The sequence below is a fragment of the Lampris incognitus genome, chromosome 14 (genome assembly GCF_029633865.1).
Source record: "Lampris incognitus isolate fLamInc1 chromosome 14, fLamInc1.hap2, whole genome shotgun sequence".
NCBI classification, from domain to species: domain Eukaryota; kingdom Metazoa; phylum Chordata; class Actinopteri; order Lampriformes; family Lampridae; genus Lampris; species Lampris incognitus.
The window spans coordinates 36,363,498-36,387,218 of NC_079224.1; the positions used below are offsets into that span (position 1 = coordinate 36,363,498).

At 46.5% G+C, this 23,721-nt stretch overlaps 1 protein-coding gene across 1 annotated transcript in view; it reads right to left on the reverse strand.

The window, feature by feature from the left end:
- Positions 1–23,721, reverse strand: part of chd7 (chromodomain helicase DNA binding protein 7) — a 111,603-nt gene that overhangs the window by 73,116 nt on the left and 14,766 nt on the right. Inside the window, exons 2-3 of the mRNA XM_056292499.1 lie at positions 6,392–7,966; positions 4,742–5,073 (exon numbers count right to left, since the gene is read on the reverse strand). Coding sequence (XP_056148474.1) covers positions 4,742–5,073; positions 6,392–7,859 — 1,800 coding nt within the window. The 5' untranslated portion in view covers positions 7,860–7,966. The remainder of the gene's footprint in view (positions 1–4,741; positions 5,074–6,391; positions 7,967–23,721) is intronic.

Here is a 23,721-nt window from a genome sequence, read left to right on the forward strand (position 1 = left end):
ACTGACACAGCTAGCTGGCCTTAATAGAAGCCTGGTGCAATACCGTTGCTCACCTGTGCCAGGCAAGTTTACCGTTGCACATTTCTGCTGTCTTCTTTCTTGACAGCAACTCAAAATGCACACACTTTTTAAAAAAATAAATTTATTTCTGATTTTTCCCTTTTTTCTCCCAATTTAGTGGCCAATCGATCCCTATTTTAATTCAAACACCCACCCTCATACTGCATGCGTTTGCCAACTGCATCTCTCCGGCCGGCAGTCTCGAAGGAGACCGCCTCCCCACTTTCGTGACAAGGCGACTCCAGGCTGAACCACTGTTTTTTCCGACACACAGAGACGCATTCACGTGACGAACACAAGCCGACTCCGCCCCCCTCCCGAAGACAGCATTGCCAATGATTGCGGCTTCATCGAGTCCGGCCATAGTCGGATCTGACAAGACCGGGGCGCAAACCCCAGTGGGCAACTGCATCGACACAAAGCCGATGCTTAGACCGCTACACCACCGCGGACCCCTAAAATGCACACACTTTTGATAACCCACAACACTGTCCATTATAGCCACAGGCGTGTGCCCCCCCCCCCACTACTGCACTGGGGTAGCTTGCAACCAATGCAAAATGTGCTGTGTAGATCAAATTAATTACTAAAGACATTTGTTGCCAACAATCTTTACTATCAATTTTCATCGATAGTTGTTGCAGCCTTGTTTGCATTTAATTCTGATGTCTGTCTCACCAACTGAAGCAAAACATTAGCTGCAAGTTTCATTTAATTACAAATCCTGTACATGTCGACTTTACATTTTCTCAAGTAAGGCATCAACAAATGGATGAAGTTTCGATTTGGACATTGCCAAAAAAAAAGACCTGGTATGAACACACCGATCAGAAATCTTCAGCAAACTACTTTTGTTGTTGAGAATAACTAAAATCCTCAGCAGACTGCATTACATACAAAGGAAATGTTTGTCTTACTGATGTTCACTACTGTAGCCATGATAAGTGCTTTTTTTTATTTGATTTTTTAGAGCCCTGTGATGGCTTGGCGGCCCGTCCAGGGTGTCTCCCCACCGCCCAATGACTGCTGAGATAGGCTCCAGCATCCCCGCGACCCTGAGAGCAGGATAAGCGGTTCAGATAATGGATGGAATGGAGAATAAAACACTTGAAAATGGAATCGCATTTTACTAAATCGAAGAAATAATCCAGAGATTAATCCATTGTTAACAGTCCTTAGCCCTAAACAAAAGACCAAAAAAAAAACCAAACACAAAATGGATCAGTGATGTGCAAATTTAGGTGTGCACATTCTACTGTACCTCTACTGGGCTCTGGAAATGTAGAGAAAGAGGAATGAGACCGGTACCCCTTTCCACCAACATGAAGCGGTTTCCATTCCGGTTCGCACACCTAATTTTGAACCGTTCGGAGCACTGACCAAAAATTAATTGGTTGGAACCTGAAAAGTTGGTTCCCAGCTGGAACCAAAAAATAGTTGGACCTGAAGTGGGAACCACGTGGGTGTGACACATTCTATGTTGGAAAGAGAGATGGAGAAAGCAACAATGGAAGAGAAGTCAATGAGAAATCTCTGGAAAAAATGAGCATGCAGTGGTCTGCCGATGAAGCCCAATGTTTCGTGACGATTCGGGCATCTCCTGGATTTCAGGAAAAGCTAGAAAGTCGCACGAGAATGAGTAAGCCGTTTGCCAGGTAGAACCCTTTTTAATATGCTTCTTTATTTAAAAAGACTGGCATGTTTCGACAGTCTTTTTAAATAAAGAAGCATATGAAAAAGAACTCCTTGGGTAACTACTGCATTGTGCGACGCCCTCCTTGTTGATGACGCATCCTTAACTACAATGGTTCCGCTCAAAACTGGTGGAAACACGGACTGGTTCGCTAGATAGAACCAAGGTTCCAAGAATCTTGAATGGAACCGGCTCAAGAACCAGAGCTAATTTGGTGGAAAAGGGGTACGGGAAAATACCCATGTCCTCACTCAGCATCATCCTGCAGCTCAGAGTCCACCTTCCTCCATCCCGTGGGTCCCAGAGGGTCTCAACAGGGGACCTACCCCCGGACCAGCATGTCCTGAGATCTCTAGGTCCAATTTTACAGTTCTCTCTCCAGCCAAAGTCTACTACACCAGCTGATTTCACTAATTAACACACCTTCAACCAGACAGGGGATGAATAATAGGGGAAATCTGCCGGGATAGTAATCGTTTTGAAAGAAGCTAGCTACAGCTGGTCGAACCTTATCGTAGTATGAGACAGTAGCGTGAGGGAGGGGTGAGAGAGACATGGTTGTATGTCAACTAGAGTGCTGCACGCAACCGAGTCAATCAGCTTGTGTGTATGTCAGTGTGCGCGCGTGTTGTAGAATAAAGGTCGTCAAGCAGTGTTCCATCAGAGCTGTGACCTTGAGCTGCCATGAAGGCATGCACACGTCTGTGTGTTTGTGTGTGTGTGTATATGTGTGTGTGTGTGTGTGTAATAACCATGCTTAGAGAACAGATGGAGCTTAAAGCACCAGACATACACAGTCATCATGACTGACCGACTGACTGGCTGGCTGGCTTGGTCTGTGGCTGTGTGTGTGTGTGTTTGTCTGCCTGTCTGTCTACCAAGTGCATCATAAGAACCAAAGAGAGCAACACCTCCCGGCTCCCTCCACATACACACACCCAAACCCACACCCACACACACACACACACACACACACATTGTTCCAAAAGCTTGGCCATCTTATTTCTCCAGGCACATTCCCAAGTCCCCTCCCATTCCAGACCACACTAGCCTGCAATATGTGTATGTTTATGTGTGTATGTACATACGTGTGAGTGGTGTGTGTATGTGTGTTCTTTAACGGGGGCTCCCAACCCTCTGGCTAGACCCAGGACAGCACATCAAGCGCAGCCAGGCGAGGAGCAGGGCTCACCAGTCAACCTGGCATCTAGGTCAGGAGCGCTGGATAAATTAACTGTGACAGCTGAAATGTCAACCACAAAACCGCCTCATTGGAGGAAGAGAGAAGGGAGAGAGACATGAGGGGATAGATGGAGAGGTGGGGGAGGGGTGGCTGGTGAGACGGGAGGGGAGGGTAGATGAGGAGAGAGAAGTGGTGTGAACGAAAGAGTGGACAGGGAGAGAGCCACTAAGTACTGGAACTCTGTGTGTGTGTGTGTGTGTGTGTGTGTGTGTGTGTGTGTGTGTGTGTGTGTGTGTGTGTGTGTGTGTGTCTATCTACAGGGCTGCTATTGTGTGTGAATGGGTCAGTGGAAAAAGAGGGCTGTGAGCAACAAAACAAGCTAATGGAAGCCAAGGGCACATGACACAAGTGCACACTCATACAAATACACACGCACACACACACAATGTGCCATTGAGAGCCACTAACATCCCACCATACCCCCCCCCCACCATCACCATCATCATCACCACCACAACACAACACAAACACATCAACAACATCAGCCTATTACTACCCCTTTCAGACTGAAATTAAGTCTTGGGCTTTTACTGGGATCCCCTAGTTCTGTAGCATGAAATCCTCAGAAACCTGGATAGGGCAGACTGATTCCCTGGGATCATTCTGGTAGGACAAGGTCTCAAAGAATCCCAGCTATTTAGTCGTCCAACGTGTTGTGTTTGACATGTTAGTTGAATACACAACCACTGAAAAACAAATATCCATGTTCCAGATAGGCAAGAAGAAGAAGAAGCCAAACATTCTCCTCTTTTCTGCTACACTGTGAAGCTGATGTAATAACAGAACAAAAAACTATTGTGCAAATGCAAGCAATATATGAAAAAATAGTAATATTTTGGAATAATATTTACACTTGGCCTTTTTTCAAACTCAAAATAAACATGGAGCTGACCATATGTAGGACAGGACGGGGACTGACAATTCTAAAATGCAGGAGTTTGCTCAGGGTGTGTGAAAAGGGGACCGGTCAAAAATGCCAGGATTTGATACCCAGAAAAATACCACGATTTTGGTTTGAAAGGATGTATGCTTGGTATTCCAAACTCCTCTTGTTTGGTCTTCCATCATTTTCAATTTTTTTTGCCCCCTATCACTTTATCACCCCACCTCCTCCCTTTCCTACTCACTCTCTCCCTCTTATTGCCTGCCTGTCTCTCTGCACATCCGGCCGCACACCATTAACTAAGGCATGACACCTCTGAAACAGACCAGGCAAACAGAAAGGGAGGGTGAGAGAGAGAGAGAGCAAGAGGGAGAAAGAAAGAAACAGAGTAAGCGGAAGGAGAGGAGACAGAGAGGAGGGAGAGACGCTCAGCACAGGAAGGGAGGTTTCCTCTTCAGATGGGGGGGGGGGGAGAGATTATGCTGGTGGCGCCTGTGTGTGTGTGTGTCAGGATATGCAGCTCACAGGAAACAAACAGCTGTAAAAATCTATTTCTCCCACACGCACACACACACTACCACAAAAATCTCATGCACAGACCCAGGACAGCAGCAGACACAAAAGACAAAAAAGCACATTGACTTATACAGACGCAACAAAACCAGTGCACCATGCACTGCTGTGTTCTCAAGTGTCACACACACACACACACACACACAAGCACATATTCCCCCACCCACATGAAAAATAAACATCTATACAGAATACACCCACACATGAAAACAAACAGTCCCTCGCTCTTAAAAACACCCACACAGATCTGCTACCACTTCAAAGCAGACAGGTTTTTTTGGAGACTCACCTGTACGTGAGGCACTTTCTGTGGGGTGAGGGGGGGTGAGGAGAGGGGGTGTGAAACAGAGGTGGGAGGTGCCCAGGGGTGGGCAGGCTGGCTGGGGGGAGGGGGTGTGCTCTGCAGGTGGTGGGAGTGAGGGGGCAGGTGTGCGTGCATCTGAGCACTCTGAGTAGGTGGTGCTAAGCCTTGGTTTGGGGGCGGGCCTCCGTGCTGACTGACAGCTGGACCCTGGAAGCCCAGCGGAGCAGGCTGCAGCGCCTGCCCACCTCGAGAAGCCTGTTGTTGGGTATGGAGCAAACGCTGGTCCCCTCCCTGACTGACTGTGGCTTCATTAGGTCCTAGGAGCAGACAGAAAGCAAGAAAACAAGCAGAGGTCAAAGCCAAGTCTTCACTGATGGTATGATCAATCTGACAGCCAAGGGTTTACTTCTTATCTATTGCTACTCCCCAATACTTTTGTAAAAAAAAAAAAAAAATCCCCCCCCCCCCCAAGATTTTTATTTTTTTGCCATTTTCCACCTTTATTTGATAGCGACAGTAGAGGGAGACAGGAAAGGCATGGGACAGAGAGGGAATGATAGCAGCAAAGGGCCCGGGCCAGATTCAAACCCAGGCCGCTGCAGTAAGGACTCAGCCTTATGTGGTACGCGCTCTACCAGGTGAGCCACCGGGGCACCCCTGTCAAAAATGTATTAAGTGATCGCATATTAATTTGTTTAACTAGGTACAAAGCCCCAGTTTGAGGTACTATGGTGGGTACACAGACTAGCTTGCTGAAAGAAGCAGTGAAAGTTCCTACAATGGAGTCAATAAAGGCTTAGCCCATATCATGACTTTCAGAAAATTGGTGTTCACATGCACTCAAAAACATTAAAAAAAAAAATCATCAAAAATTATTTTAGGGTAATATGTCAATAACATAATTTACCCCTATATTTGACATCAGTTAAAACGTAGGGATACACTGATACTGGTATCAGATATCGGGCCGATACCAGGCTAAAATGGAGTATCAGTATTGGAGATTTCATCTAAGCCCAAAATCCGATAACCAAAAGTCATGAAAAAAACGTGCCATAAATGAAAGCAAAACGGCTTGATTTAATTAATGTTTGGCTGTATTTCTTTAATGGAGAAAAAAAAAAAGATTCTATCTCGATTATTTGCCCACTGATCCCATAATGGTCTAAGTCTGCACTCTTCAATAAAAATACTGGATCGGAACTTGGTATCAGCTGGTACTTAAAAAAAACCATCCTTAGAATCTGTATCGGGATTGAAAGTGATATTGGGGCATAGAAAGTTCAACTACTAATTCAGCTGGGTGTTGGAGCAGTTGGGTGCAGAGCAAGAGTGCTAGATAAATACACGCTGGTTCCAATCAATCATATTGTCATAATCTGTAGCCGACGTATCCCAACAGAATCCAAATGAGCTCATTTGGGAGATTAACAATTAAACTTTACACTGACTATGGAAACATGCAATCCCAACATAGCTGTAGATGTTTTTAAATACTTCTGGAAACTGGCATAATAAAAAAGCTAAGCCATATTCATCATACATTTTAAGACACTTGGCCATTAAACCCAATGCATATGCAATGAAAAATGACTGCTCAAAATGGGAGCCCAAAAATAAATAGTACATCTTCACCTTGCTGTGACCGATTTGGGGCCATTTGAGGCCCACGCTGCAGCCCCATGCCAGGATACATCTGCCCTGCACTGGGAGGAATATTGTGGGGGTGCTGGTGCTGGGGGTGTGGGCCAGACATAGAGGTTTGGGGGTTTCTCTGTGGTTGAGGAATCATGGAGTTGGGTTGGGACTGGAGAGCTGTGTACCCCGAAACTTCTGGTGGGGCAGTGTGCCCTGTACTGGGTGGTCTTCCCTGCTGGGGAGGTGGAGTTGGGGTCCCCAACCCCCGCATGGGGGACATGGAGGAGGGGGAAGGATAAGATCCCTGAGCTGGGGGGACAAGGTGAGGCTGGGGTTGAGTTTGGGGCTGGGGGAGATTCTGGGGGTGCTGTGGATGATTCTGGGGGTGCATAGGCTGGCCCTGCTGCCCTGCCTGCTGCTGAATCTGGGCAGGATGAGGCTGATGGGGCTGGTGTGACGGTCCAGGTGGATATCGCTGTCCCTGTGGTCCCGGTGAAGGGCCTGATCCCTGTGTATACCTCTGGCCGAGCTGCCCTGGTCCCATGGCCTGACTGGTGTTAGTAGTGACACTAGCATTTGTGGCTTGGCCCATTCCGGGGCCCAACCCCTGGCCCATGGCTCCATACTGGGCTTGATAGCCAGGGTACTGGCCACCCCCAAACCCTCCAATGCCTTGGTGGTGCTGGTGGGGATGTGGCGGCTGACGAGAGGGAGAGTGAGGGTATCTGGGTGTGTGGCCCATATTTGGGTATCCCTGGGGTTGTGGCTGGGGCTGGGGATGTCTCATCTGAGCTCCACCCATCCCAACATGCCCAAGGTAGTGAGCCGGGTCCTGAGCAGGAGGAGGTGCCATGCTCTGAGGAGGGTAGTGTTGGTTAATGCGGCCTGGATTGGGAGCAGGCGGTCCTTGCATCCCACTATAGTCGCCCCGAGACATCTGATAGGCTCCCATCTGGTTGGGCCCGCCCCCCGTCTGCGTTGGAGGCTGTTGATAGGCTGACCGGCTCTGCTGCTGCCCCCAAACTCCGCCCCCTCCGCTTGCTCCCCCTGCATCACCCGAGTAACCATGGTGAGGGGGGCCAGGGTTACCAGGGTTGTTATGGTAGCGAGCCGCCATACCATTCATGGCTGCGTTAACATTTGGGGGCCCTTGGCTGGGTCCATTCTGGGTCATCATTCGTCCTCCAGGGGCCCCTGGTGGATCATAGCCAGAATAGGAACCATGGTCGTAGAGTTGCCCCAGTTTAGGCTGTCCTGGGTTGGGTCCGGCTCCATGTAGCAATCCTTGGTGGTACCCTTGGGCGCCCTGGTGCTCATGGCCCAGTGAGGGATTAGACTGCTGGGCAAGAGGGTTGGACTGGCCTGGGGCAGGCTGCTGAGGAAAACAGTCTCCTAAACCATCCAAACCATCTGAAAACAGCCCTGTGTCATCCCCAAACAAACTCAACATCCCTGGGTCAGCCATGGCTGGGTGGAGGGCCCACGGATGGAGGGTGGCGTTTTGTGGAGTGAGGAGCTAATCAGTTAGCTGTTAATCTGAAGTCTGCTACTCCATGGTCTTCCTTAAGGCTCCTACAGGGAAGGAGAGAGACAGAGATAGATAGAGAGGAAAAGAGACAAGAGAAAGAAGCATTAATATTTGTAATTTGCGTGCTCAATCCATTGATAAGCAGTTCAAATGTGGTGGCTATTTGGAAAGTAAATCAGTTGTGTACCCCCCCATCACACACACACACACACACGCACGCACGCACGCACGCACGCACACACACACACACACGTGCACGCACACACACACTATTCACATGAGCATTACCAATCCCTCCCCCACCTCCGTTTCCATTTTACTACCAAACAAAAGAACTTCTTTCTTTTCCAACACACACACACACACACACACACACACACACACACACACACACACACACACACACACACACACACACACACACGGTCATTGAGTCACTGTGTGCCTGTGTTTTAGAACAAAGAACCCAGCAGATGCAACTCTGTTTGAACAGCAGCAGCTGCTTAACAGCCAACCAGCCGGCCAGCCAGCAAATCAGCCAGCCAACAAGCCAGACAGGGCTGAATGGCTCAGTAAACCAACTAGTCAGACACAGCCAACTAATCGCTAAACCAGCCAGTCAGCCAACCAGCCACTGAACCTGAGAGAACCGATTAGCCAGTCAGTCATTTGAGACTAACCAGTCAGCCAGCTCTGGCAGATGTGTGAAGACTATCGAGATAGCCACCTGCTACCACACCAGCTTTTTGTATGTGTGTGTGTGTGTGTGTGTGTGTGTGTGTGTGTGTGTGTGTGTGTGTGTGTGTGTGTGTGTGTGTGTGTGTGTGTATACGGGTAGCAAGACAGAAGGGTTTTGGGGAGGTTGCCTGTCACTTTTACACACTGCCAAGAACATCAAGACAACCCAACTTCAACCCCAACAGAAATTCCCTACCCCATCACCACTTATCGCTCCTCCCCCACCTTCCTCCCACATTGCTCCCCAACCTCCCTCCCTCTCCCCTCTTCACTTCCTGTCCATCTAGCTGTCTGCATGGGAGCAGAACTGTTAACTGATGTACTAACTAGCAGAGTCTTTCCTCGGGGAGTTTCCTGGTACTCTGATAGACTGGCACAGAGCCTTCACAAACAGGGACTCCTCTAAAAAACAAAATGTAAAGCCTACTTGTTGGACAACTTGTTTAGTCTACCCTACGAAGACTGTAAAGCAGTGTTTTGATTACCTTGCATCTACTACTACTTTCGGCTGCTCCCGTTAGGGGCATCTACTTGGGACAAAAATGGTAGATTGTGGTAAAGATTAGAGCAGGCGATGAACTGAGTTGGCAGTTCATGCAAAACTTGAGCGGCTCCACGTTTTGGTGCAATGAATTTCAAATTTGAATTACTGGCCATGTAGTGTGCCCCCGCCCCCAAAATCTCCAACTAAGAGCCATGACCTCCTCCAAGATAGTGTTATGATTTGCAAGTAGCAGTTCACATGCAATTTCTCCCATGTTCCTCAAAGATAACTACCAATCTTGGGCATCCGGGTAGCCCAGCGGTCTATTCCATTGCCTACCAACATGAGGATCATCAGTTCGAATCCCCGTGTTACCTCCGGCTTGGTCGGGCATCCCTACAGACACAGTTTGTTGTGTACTGGTCGCTGGCTGCACTAGCGCCTCCTCTCCAGGTCGGGGAGCTTGTTCGGGGGGGGGGGGACTGGGGGAATAACGTGATCCTCCCACACCCTATGTCTCCCTGGCGAAACTCCTCGCTGTCAGGTGAAAAGAAGCAGCTGGCGACTCCACATGTATCGGAGGAGGCATGTGGTAGTGCAGCCCTCCCCAGATTGGCAGAGGCGGTGGAGCAGAGACAAGGACGACTCGGAAGAGTGGGGTAATTGGCCAAGTATAATTAGGGAGAAAAGGGGGGGGGGGAATCAAACAAGAAAAAAGAAGAAAAAAATATATACACATATTTAATATATATAACTACCAATCAACAGTTCCATAAGAAGCTGGAGGGGTTTATTGTATATTTTTCATGATCTTCCCCATCTCACACATCCAGAATTTGTTCTTAACAAAGAAATTAATTATTTATAGGATGGGCTGCGCTAATTTAATGTACAGTCCTTAGGCTTATGTACCCACTTTAAACAGTATAAATCACTAATGAACCCCAATGTCTTGTGATTGTGGCATCATACCTACAGCTGATATTTCAAATAAAAAGCTAGATTCAAATGACGTGATGAAGACTTAAGATTTGACTATAAGCATATCCGCTTCCTTTTCACCACAATAAAACGCAATAAGCATTAATATAACAGGTCACTTTGTGCATTGAATTGTTAATTACTTTCATTCAGCAACTTGTCTGTTGTGAAGGCTGGCCAAGGCTCGCTCTCCACTCGAGCCTTCAGTAACCAGCAGGTAATGTGCGTACCGTACCTTGAGTGAAAGTCTAGAGGTAGGCCTACAACTGGTTACACAAGTCAGATTTGATGGATAACTATTTTGATCCGACTCTCTCTGCATATGCCTCCAGGTCAAAACAAATTTGATCATATGAGTGCTCTATAAATGAGGCCCCAGGTGTTACTTGACTTCTTCTTTTTTTCCATTTCTTAATACGTGCTTGGACAGATAATGTCTCAACCGGGAGGACTCGAGACACATTAAAATACAAGCTTGCCAGAAACAGCCCACATTATTCCATGCTTGGCTCGATGGATCCAGCAGCAGGGCAGCCATCTAATTATATGCAGATTCCTCACCGAGAGTCAAGTTGTGACCATCTAAAACCTGGTTGTGCAGGAGATGGCCAGAAAACCACGTCGACTCAACCACTTCCCATGCAACTCTTCTTTACCACGACAGGTTGGCGAGATAGTACGCACACCCATTACAGCATAAAAACAGAATGTGGAGGAGGTTATGAAAACTGCGAGAGGCATGTTTGTGCTTGTTCGGAGGTAAGACTAATTTAATACAATTCCACATCCTTTTGCAGCGAAAAACCACAAAGCTGACTGGCTTCCTGTCTAGTTGTTTCTCACAAACGTGCAACTTCACAAACCCTGAATTGAAGGCTTGAAAGTTTGATTAGGCAGTATTATAACTCTACCTCACCAGGCACGTTAGTTGGTGCCAGTGGTATCTGGCATGCTCGCACCTTTCACCAGCACACAGCTCCATCTGGGAGAATACAGTTCCTCATCTCAGACCCTCTCTGACTCTGCCGTTGAGTGGAAAATCTCTCTCTCTCTCTCAGGGGAAAAGGGCACGCTCTCTCCTCACCACTCTGATTACTACCCCACTCCTTATCCCTTCAACTTCCTTTACCATTTCAATCTCAAATCAATCTGACCTGGTTCCCTTGCTGAGAGAGAATAAGCTCACAAACACACACACACACACACACACACACACACACACACACACACACACACACACACACACACACACACACACACACAGCGAGGCCCAGCTGTCACCGCAGAAGGAATTAGGTGAACGGTCAGTGTGCCACTTTAGAACCCAAATCTCATCAAAGGATGAAGTGTTTAGCACACAACACCTCCCCTTACTGCAATAAACACACACATACACCAACAAACTTACATGTGAATGAGAAAAGGTACCTAGCGTAAACACAGCAGTCGCCACTGGGCGAGAAGTACCTAGTCTTGCAGAACACCAGGGACCGTGGAAAGGCCAGTCACACATTCATGTGCATGTGCCATCTCCCTCTCTATCAAAAACACACACACACACACACACACACACACACACACACACACACACACACACACACACACACACACACACACACACACACACAATAAGAGGCCTACAATGAATGCATTTAAAATGCAAACCAACACCCCCCCCCCACACACACACACACACACTCATAATTTCCATCACACACACACACACACAGCCACATGGGTGTGTAGGGTTGGGGTATCATTTGGATTTTGATGATTTCGATTCCACTCCCACTTATGGAATCCAGCTCTTATCAAATCCCAGTATGATTCATTGTAACTGGGTAGGAGGAAACTGACCTTGTAATTTAAGAGTTTGAATCCTTATTTAACCATCAAAAATAGCCACTTTATTTTGTCATTGTATTCTCACAACGAACTTGTATTCTTACAATGAACGTGTTCTCTGCATCTAATCCATCCTATTGTATAGCAGCAGTGGGCAGCTGCAGCACCAGGGGACCACCTCCAGTTCTTCTTTCCATTGCATTGCTCAGGGGCAAAGGCAGGAGTATTAACCCTAACATGCATGTCTTTTTGATGGTGGGAGGAAACCGGAGCACCCGGAGGAAACCCACACAGAGAGAACATGCAAACTCCACACAGAAAGGACCTGGGACGGCCTGGGGTTCGAACCCAGGACCTTCTTGCTGTGAGGCGACAGTGCTAACCACTGGGCCACCGTGCCGCCCTCGTCAATTTCAAATAGCAGGAGAAACTGGTAGTTGTTCTGACTGTCTAGCCGAGTGAAATGAACAATGAACGCCTCCACCCACTTGGTCATCACATCCACAATTATTCATGCGAGAATCAAAATATCGATGGAGGTTGTGATTTGATTTTGTGAACAGCTCCCAGCCCTATTCACGACATACCTCGTCACAGCTTTGAGACATTCATAACACTCAATGCATTCATCTGGTCCCTCACTGCAACTGGGGGTGAACTGGGGGGGGGGGGGGTCATATTGTTCTGTTAACTTTAAGAAATAGAAATTATAATTAGCATTCCCAACTTTGCCATATTGAAGGTTGATGTCGGCCGTGAGTGTGAGACCCCAACGGTACTAGTGCTAACTGAATCTGGGGTGTAAAAATTGAACACTGCATTCTTTCAGGTTTAAGCCATGCTTCAGTTAATGCTTCGTCACATTGGAGGCGTTTCCTCCCTTGCATGAAATTATCTCACTGCGATGAATGCAGCTTGCTGTTATCGGTGTTTTCTTTAGTGAAGCTTAGCCATACTTGAGCATTTACTCTGGTCAGCTGTGTCTTCAACCGCCTCAACGCTGTGTTGACACACTACATAACCAACGGAGAGGACGCCAGGTCAGCAGGTCCTGGTCGAGAGCTAAAACCTTTTTAAATAGACTTTTCAATGCTCAGTGCCTTTCCCTTGCTTTGAAAACTATTCCGACTTAGCACCAATTCTTGATATCTAACCCTGCTCACCCGAGGCTACACCGCCATGCCTTGTGTTTGTGTGTGTTTGTCTATGTCATCAAGTCATTCCAGACCCAAGCATTAACCACTTCCCACATCCGAGTAGTGGGCACATATTAACCATGACCTTGTGGCCCTTCACAATGACAATCAACTAGTCAGGGACCGAGGGAGACCTGCAGCCTGCCCTCCCACAAATCTGTTAAAATCATTTTCGATAAAAATCTGGTTTTAGCACAATAACATTTTCTTCAGTTTTAAAACTACATCCAGGCCGCTCTGGTGGCCGAGCGGAATAAACCGCCATTCTCGCAATCCGCTCGTCATGAGGCCGGGAGGTTCGTATCCCAGACTCGCCGTAACCAGTCATGGCCAGAGCGTCCACGGGGTAAGCCATTCATTAGGCCACCCTTACCCGAGGGACAGTGGGTGTAGATCGGCGTAGTGTTCGGGGACTCGTCGTTCTCCAGCGACCCCTCTGGCCCATCCGAGCGCCTGCAGCCAAGCAACTGAAAGCATTCGCCCTACGTCTCCTTCGCGGCCTGAAGTTAATGCAATCCATGCAAGGGAGGCTTCAGCGTGTAAAATAGCGAGAGCAGCCGACACGAGTTTGAAGGAAGCTGGTGTTACAACTATCTCCTTCCTGTGGAAACGTGAGCCAGGGGAGTTATTCGACAAGAGTTCCGGCCATATGCCATTGGGTTAATCGGGTGGGATAAGGGGAAAAACTAGAAATAAATATATAAATATATATATACATAAAAACTACATCCAAATATCACAGGGACATTAATAACAACCCATCTACTTTCCGGAAGCCTTTTCTTTGTCATAGTCTTGCTCAATGCAAGAATGAGAAACACCCATCTCCCCCATTTCATTGGAAAGAATATTGGACAATAAGCCAGAGACTCACTCACACACTACTCCCAGTGGACATTCAAACTTGACATTATGTCAATGCTAAGGTTCGAAGAAAAAAAAGAAAAAAAAAGGAATCTAGATTTTAAAAAAAAAAAGGCAATTAAGTCCAAAAATTAGTTATGCCTTTACTGGCAATCTGTGTTTTCAATGAAGCCAACACCAGCTGATCTACTGGTCTTCAGTCTCGGGAGAGAAGGCACCGACTAGCTTCTGTTAACTCAGTGTAAAATCGACCAGCAGTTGTCTCTGCGGTGTTGATGGCTTGCAAGCTAAACTCTCTGTAGCCTTGAGGCTTTACTACAGGAAATCACTGCCATGTCAACAACACAATGGTTCCTCTGAGAGACAAATGCAAAGTGAGAGAGCAACAGATGGAGAGATAGAGAGCGAGGCGGGGGGAAATATAAGTGAGTGAAGAAAAAGAGAGAGAGAAAACCTTTTGGTATACCACACTTTTGGGCTGCTAACCTACAAGAAGGCAATGTTCATTTCCCCGTCGGTCCCCAGAAACACTTGAACAATTGACTGTTCTGCTCCCTCCCGCCCATTATCCATGGGATCTAATCCACTATAATTTACACCTTTGCTCCAACAGAGGACACAATGCAGGTGCCGGCTGCATTTGAGTGTGTGTATATAATTATGCACAAGAGTAAGGAACTCAAGGTGGTGCCTTTAGACTGGGATTTGAGTCCCGGAAGGGGAGAGGAGGTATGGAGAGAGGAGGAGGAAAGGAGATGAGTGGGAGGAGGGAAGAGAGAAAAATTAAGGAAAAGAAAGGAGCAGTGAAGCCAGAGAAAATCTGGTTATTTTACGCATGGCTGCTCTGTTAATGGACGGTCTTCTCCGTATGTGTGCACACATAAGTGTGTGTTTGGGCTTGGGGGGGTCAGCAGGAAGGGGCTATGTTTATCCAATCTGTTCCCTGCCTTTACCATGTGGCAGAAAAACCACTGGCCAACTCGGTCTGGGCCCAAAGGACAGGAGACCGGAGGTCAATCTGTCTGACGGGAGGAGGGGGGAGGAAGAGAGAGAGCGAGCGAGCGAGAGAGAGTGAGACAGACAGACAGAGAGAGAGACAGATGGAGGCTACCCAATTAACCTGCTTCTACCATATTTGTCTATGAGAGAAAGTGTGTACGGTTACAGTAGCTCTTGGACCTTGACTGTCAATTTAAAGCCACACGTTGGCCCCTCTTGGCCACTGACTGACCAGTGTGTGTGTGTGTGTGTGTGTGTGTGTCTCTCTCACACATTGAGCTTAAGAACCTGTTAGAGGGTCGCGTGACACCGACCTCATCTATTCCCGTTGGAAATCACACACCACTTGGTGTGTTGGTGTGTGAGCCTGCGCTAGTGTCTGCATGGGCGCTGGATAGACCTTGTCTGTGGTCTAATATAACTGACCTTGAAGGGAGAAAAATGACCCGACATTAACAGACACACAGAGGGACTATTTTATGCCTTGGGCCAGCCTTGGGTAGATCAGCAAGAATTACACACAAGAATTACAGAGCAGAGATGAGCCAAAGTATATGGAAAGAATCAACTATTGCTTTTTTTCCCCTTTGAATAAAAAATAAAAATATTAAGTGCCTTGCTTTCCTCGACACATGGTAAGACACATGGCGAGGTATGGAATCCAAGAAGACAGATTAAAATAGTGTCCAGTGTGTCTGCGAGGTCAAATTTACAATACAGATATTGGATCTTTATGTTACGGTTTACCATCAAGTAGCACAAAACTCAACGTGGTAATTTCTTTGGACTTGAAGCGAACGAAACAAACGACAAGAAACCACAGGAAGCTGAAACTGGGAACAGCAACGCAATGTTCTGCGGTAATTCAACAACCTTTTAAAAGGCCGCGTAGATGCAATACTTGAGAAATTAAAAAAAATTTCTGGGTCTTAAGATGCCCTTGCTTGTGGTTTCAGAGGACCAAGGCCAGGCTGGGCCAGCCAATCAGCAACCGGGAGTCATTACAGCTTGCTCAACGAGATCCAGCGGCTTGGGCATTGTGACACCAATTTAAACCTGCAGTGCAGAATTGTTGCCTCCCCTTCTGACAGTGAGAGCAATTAATTCTCTCCAATGAGGAAAAGCTACACCGACGGTTATTGGTGTTTGTCCTCGCCGTCGATCACTTTCTTTTTTTACTTTAATCCTTCCTCTGAATGCTGAGTTTCTTTCCTTTTTTTTTTCTCTCTGGAGCATCCGAAACTCTTCTTGGACGCTATTAAGGTTTTTCCGCCATAGCGTCCAAGTCGGGAAGCGTTCTGACAGACAGCTCTGAAGGCAAGCCAATCAGAGGCATGCAAACCCTTCTGCCACACGGAAGTTCCGCTCTGCTTAAGCAACCGTCGCTGATTGACGCATCATTTCCGGTGGGCCAGCGCAGGAAGGTCACCAGACACCAGATTTAAAACTCCGGTATCCTGCAAAACAAAAGGCTTAATCATCATTGTGGGACCTCGTTTGGCAAGGGTTCGACTGTCCCGGACATTCATTCATATGTACAAATCCCTCGCTCCAGCTTTACGTTGGTTGTGATTTGAAGCGCCACACATGAGGCAAACTAAAACGATCACAATCAGTATTGGGCGGCACGATGGCGCAGTGGTTAGCGCGGTCACCTCACAGCGAGAAGGTCCTGGGTTTGAGCCCCGGGGTAGTCCAACCTTGGGGGTCGTCCCGGGTTCGCCCTCTGTGTGGAGTTTGCATGTTCTCCCTGTGGGTTTCCTCCGGGTGCTCCGGTTTCCTCCCACAGTCCAAAGACATGCAGGTCAGGTGAATCTGCCGCTCTAAATTGTCCCTAGGTGTGAATGTGTGTGTGTGTGTGTGTGTGTGTGTGTGTGTGTGTGTGTGTGTGTGTGTGTGGGCCCTGTAATGGCCTGTCGGCCTGTCCAGGGTGTCTCCCTGCCTGCCGCCCAATGACTGCTGGGATAAGCTCCAGCATCCCTGCAACCCTGAGAGCAGCAGGGTTTGGATAATGAATGGATGGCCAATCAGTACTGCCCTATTTCAAGACCTATATATTAGAACTAAAATGTTAATTTTCCAAAGAAATGGCTTTCATGACGAATTAAACTGGGGAGGCTGGAAAACTAAGGAAAACATCTTTCAGCAAGCACACACTGGTCTGTGCAAGTGTTCAAATGTACCACCAAATACACACACACACACACACGCACGCACGCACGCACACACACACACACACACACACACACAAAGTTATTGGACTAAGACTTTCCAGTGTTCTACCCCCATAGCTCTCTAATCACTCACTAAATTTGACAAGCCTTTTTAGACCAATGGGATTGATGGGTTTGGACAGCATCCCCAGAGATTGGACAGTTTTCCTCCCTGCCCCGCCTGCCTGCCAGTAAACAACCAATTAGCTTCCCAAGGCTTTTCCTTAATGGCTGAGGTAAAGCTCTCCCCTGGGAGATTGACAATGTGCACGCACACGCACACGCACACACACACACTTCTTAGCAATCAATGTGTTCAAAAGCTTAAGAAAGGAGGACCAAAACATAGTTGGGTCTGAATCTGACAGTGTCTTGGAAGATGTCATGGCATCTCCAAACACGCTGGGCTCGATCTTACACCCAGCATAAAACGGTGTCAAATGCAACACACGTGTCTTTATGCCTGAGGTCTGCATGCCCATCAGGTCCCGACAAGCGAAGTCGATTTGGGCCAGGCTTTTTTTTTCTTTTCTTTAATAGCTCGGGCCCGGGTCGGACCCGGGCTTATTTAACTCCCCATATACATACGTGCAGAACACACATAGGCCACTGGTTGAAATATTGTTATATTACAGAATAAACATAAATATCATACATACGCATGTACTCGTGCATTACATGGGATAGTTGACCATACCGCGTGTGTGTGTGTTCGCGTGTATCAGACAACACGCATCAGAGAGAGCGCACGTTAGAGAGAGCTTAAAGTGATACCGGTGTCGGTCTCGGGTCGGGCTGAAAAACTGCAGCCTGTCAGGCTGGGGCCGGGCTAGGCCTTGGACACCACGGGCCAGGTCCAGGCTAGGACTGGAGTTTTTGGCCCGTGCAGGCTCTATGCACATGCTCTATAAATGAACAAATGTAGGAGCACACAAAGAGTGAATTTATGAGCCCAGTGAAAAATGTCCAAGTAACTAAGAGCTTATTAACAAACAACTGATTACATACATATGTGTGTGTGTGCGTGTGTGCTCCTTCTCCTTGTGTGCAAACCAGTGGAAGACCCTGGCATCTAGACACTAGGCAGGAGCCTTAAAATATTGAAAACATTGACATAGCTTTTTAAAACACTGAAATGTCGAACTGCAGCTTTTTAAATAAAATATTGCAAGAGCTTTTTAAAACATTTGAAAGTTTTTCTCTCCCCCCCCCCTTTTCTCCCCAATTGTACTTGGCCAATTGCCCCACTCTTTCTGAGCCGTCCCAGTCGCTGCTCCACCCCCTCTGCTGATCCGGGGAGGGCTGCAGACTACCACATGCCTCCTCCGATGCACGTGGAGTCGCCAGCCTCTTCTTTTCACCTGACAGTGGGGGGTTTCACCAGGGGGCACGTGGGAGGATCACGCTATTCCCCCCCAAACAGGCGCCTCGACCAGCCAGAGGAGGCGCTAGTGTGGGCGACCAGGATACATACCAACATCCACCTTCCCACTTGCAGACACAGCCAATTATGTCTGTAAGGATGCCCAACCAAGCCAGAGGTGACACGGGGATTTGACCCGGCGATCCCCATATTGGTAGGCAACGAAATAGACTATGCTACCGGACACCGCTGTGGAAAGTTTTTTTTTACCCCCCCCCCTTTTCTCTTCCAACTGTACTTGGCTAATTACCCCACTCTTCCGAGCCGTCCTGGTTGCTGCTCCACCCCCTCAGCCGATCCAGGAGGGCTGCAGACTACAACATGCCTCCTCCGATACACGTGGACTCGCCAGCCACTTCTTTTCACCTGACAGTGAGGAGTTTCGCCAGGGGGACTTAGCGTGTGGGAGGCTCACGCTAGTCCCCCAGTTCCCCCTCCCCCCCAAACAGGCACCCTGACCAGCCAGAGGAGGCGCTAGTGCAGCGACCAGGACACAAACCCACATCCACCTTCTCACCTGCAGACATGGCCAATTATGTTTGTAAGGATGCCCAACCAAGCCGGAGGTTAACATGGGGATTCGAACTGGCGATCCCCGTATTGGTAGGCAATGGAATAGACTGCCACTACACCGCCTGGACATCCATGTGGAAACAGTTTTTAAACTACGAGTGTACTTAGTAGAGTGCAGATCCCCGCCAGCTTCTCCGGAGCTTGGAACTGGTGACAAACCACCCCTTTTTTTGCCTACCGGGAGAGGGGAAAATACGGAGGCACTGCCTGCATATCTCCCCTTCTCCGGTGCTCCGGTGCAGCTGAGGAGTTAGCACTCAATTGCGGTATAAAACAGGTTTTTCAAGGTTCTGAATCACTGCAACCCCAAGAGGTCCTTGATCATACAGTCATTACTGTGCACATTATTAGGCTCACAGGCCCAGTAGTAGGTGAGATTAGGAGCGGACAGATGCACGCACAAACACACACACACACACACACACACACACACACACACACACACACACACACACACACACACACACACACACACACACACAAGAAAACCAATATTTTTCCTACCATCATTAATATTTTGCACAGCACCCAAGTCAATTGAATGGGAAATATGGGAAAAAAAGATTTTACTATGCAGCGCTCAAGCTATAAAAAAAAAAAGCTACCTAATAAAACCATTTTTGCCTGTCAGTCTGTGGATGTGCAGCCTCATAAGCGGACCTTTGCACGAATGTGACCATGACTTTCCAAAAAGAAAAGATTTTCTATGCGACCATTTTGGTCTAACCCTAACCCTGGGTAAATAGATTGAGGTTATCGTTTTGGTTCATCCAGTGTTCCTCCAGTTGTCCCGTCCTGAGATCAGCAGTGAATGGTTTACTGACTTGGGAAACATGATCGACTTCTCGTTTACTTTCAAGACTCCAACTCAAATATATTTTCAAATATCATAAATATTTCAAATATTAATTTTTCGAATATTTTCAGCCGTAGATGTGAGTCACACATGTGCATGGTTGACTTACGCCTAGTTCACACATACACGTGTATTTTTGAAAATGCAGTTTTTTCTATGCTGTTGGCCTTCCATCCATATGCGAACTGCATTTTAGGTCACTGAAAACAGACCTTTTGGAAAATTCTGTCGAGGGTGAAGATTTCCACTAAATCCATTTTCAGTGCTGATGTGTAGATAGGGCAAACAGAGTTTTTGGCTTGTTGTTGGCTTTTTTCTTCTTTTTTTTCCAGGCTTCTGATTGGCCGGCATGACTTTAGGGTTAGAGTTATATTGTCGCCTTTTGGTTTGGCATGCTCTTGCGGTGCATTCATTGTGTTGCGTAGCATGTGTTTTTGCTTTTCATTTGGACGGAGTTTTTTTTTAAACAGTGCTTGTGTGGACGGGATTTTTTTTTTTTAAGAATGAAGAAGGAACAACACCATTTTCAAAAATACCCGTGTACCGTGTGGACTAGGTATTAGATCGGCAGCGACCAAAAGTAAAATTTGTCGAGCGAGCTAGAGGGTGAAAGAAGAGAGGGAATCACCGCAAGCATGAGAGGTTCTTCATCATACAGTCATAACTGCACAAAAAACAATTTAGGCTGACAGGCCCAGTAGTTTTCGAGATTAGCCGCGGACAAACGCACACACACGGACACACATGTGCACATGCGTGCAAGCGCGACCACATGCATTACCTCCTTCCAGGCTATCGCCTGGCAGGAATAAATATTGACACGGCATTTTAAGACATTGATTCGGCAATACAGGTTTTTTTTTCTCACTCTGTGTTTGTGTGTGTATGTACTAAGGGAAACGCATCTGTGCAACAGCATATACTAGAGATGAAACGGTATGAAAAGTTCATATCACGATTATAGTGACCATAATTATCACGGTTCTCAGTATTATAGCAGATATTTCTAAAATGTGCCGAAAATGTTCCAACGGCACTTACACACAAACTGAAATCATTTCACCAAGTTTGTATTGAAAACCGCAAATAAAATTAGTAGCACTACACACTTCTTGTTTGCATAAACATTAGAATAATAACATAGCCAGTACCTTAGGTAAAATGAAAACCATATCAAATGTGCATCAACATTAAAGATGGCACCATGTGGCCACGAGAGGTACCTGCACTTTGTGGACATTGCAGATAAGAAAACAGCAACCAGAAAGACATATCTTCACATTCTCTGCTCAAGTAATGAGATCTAGTCTTTTACAGATTTTGCAGCACTTGTTGTGCCTCACCAGAGGAGCTCGTAAGGGCAATTTCACGCATCACTGTTGGGAAGGTTTTCTGTTGTTCAGCCCAACTCTGATTTAGCTTGCTAAAGAAGCAATTTTCTTTTCATGAAAGGTTTCCCTAATGCAGGTTTAAATGAACATAACGACCACACTTCAGACTTTGTCCTCTTAGAAGGCTGAAAAACTTCCACTGGAGCGCTGTCACTGACTTCCGCCATGTTTAACTGACGCAAAACAAACCCACAGCGTTGCATACTGCGTCTCCGTGCCTGGTTCTACACTCCAGTCCAGTTGGTGGCAGTAATGCACCTCTAAGCTGGTTTACCAAATGCCAATAAACACTAAATAAGAAAAAGAAGCCCCGCATCTGGGGCAGAACTGTGTGATTTTTTTCGTACCCGTTTTCCGGGAACTCTGTCTCTGATTGGCTAGTACTCGTTGAGAGAGCGTTCACTTGGGTTCTGGGAAGACCCGCCCCTACTCTATCTCTGATTGGCTAACCCTAACCTTAACCAACCTAATCGACGGAGGCAACGAGTACTAGCCCATCAGAGGCAGTTTCCGGAAAACGGGTACGGAAAAAAATCACGTGGGAGAACTTTGGTTGTTGCCGGGCGGTATTAACCGTGAGTTTTCAAAGTGCGTTAATAAAACACGGTGTTAAGTATAATTACAATTTCAAACGGTAATACTAACCATCGGAAATTTTACCGTGGTTTATATCGTGAAACCGGTAACCGTTTCATCTCTAGCACATACCACCAAAGTCACATATGGGCCTATTCCTACTAGACGCAAAGGATATCGATTGTCCAGCTGCTTTTCTGTGTTGGCCATCTGGCACACTCAAAGGTTTGCCAGCGGTCCACGTCAGCAGTGGCAGCCTCGTTATATAAACCTTGCGAATCCCTCTCGCCGGATACCTCCTTCTCCACATCTCCATTTCTCTCAAAGTAAAAATTAATGGGCTTAATTTTTAGCGATGTCTTTGTGATATTTTAAACGCGTCTGTCCCTGACTGACCGCCCGAGTGATGAGGTTACGCCACTGTTCGGCCTTGTGTCGCCACTTCCTGTATCCGTCATCTCAAATTGAAAGCTATCTATTGATTAGAGTGGTTAAGTCACGAGAACATCGCTGCTAGGCAACATGGATGCCAAGACTCCTCTTCCTCCATATAATGTAAGAGGAAAAAGATGAGGTCATTGGAAATAACATTTTCCTCAAATAAAAGTACAAAGAAAAATTCCATATGACTTAAATTTACAATATGTAGGGGTGGGACGATACTGAATCGAATTCCGAATTGTTCGATACGGTCTTCACGATTCGAGATGCTCCCCATTTCGCGAGCTCGCGTGTTATTAAAACAACCGGGATTTCACTCCTACCTAAAACTACCACGGACGGTCAAAATGACGGCCAGTTTTTAAACTCTATATTCTGTCAAGATAAATACCTAATATTAAGATATTAATGCATTGCATGTGTTAGTATGTCTGTAAGGAAACGACTGACACCAAAATTAACATTTTAACAACTACAATACTATTTTCAAACAATTTCAACTTCAGAGAGACATGGTCGAACTTGAATAGCAAAATTTAAAAAATGGAAATATTACCTGAAAAACAAAACGGAAAACACATATTGCTAATCTAACAAATGTAACAAGGCCTATAAAACGTGAAATGTCAAAAAAAAAAGAACTGAAAATAAATATTCAAACAGTCCCAAACAATGACCGGAACTTAAAAACTGCTAGAACGACCGTGGTTTTTAAATTCTGTATTCTGTCAAGATAAATACCCAATTGAGATATTAATGCACTGCATATGTTAATATATCTTAAGAAATGACTGACACCAAAAATTAACATTTTAACAACTTTAATACTATTTTTCTAACAATTTAAAATCGCCACTGTCCAACGCCTGTAAATACTGCAATGCCTCAGTGGTAGTCATGGTGCATCTGAAATGGCAGCTGTACCCAGACATGTTGGAAATAATACCTGAAAAACAAAACGTAAAACATATATTGCTAATCTAACAAACTTTATCAAGGCCTATAAAATGTGAAATGGAAAAAAAGAACTGAACATTGCGAAGGAAATGACACGAACAACACAAGTCATAAATACTGACATGACGCGCATGATGACGCGCAAATTACACGCGGTCATTTTGACTGCTCATGGTCGTTTTAGGTAGATATTATCACAACTTTTTTGTGCAATTGATCAAAAACTAATTTTAATGCAAATATATGCAATTTCAGGGGCATT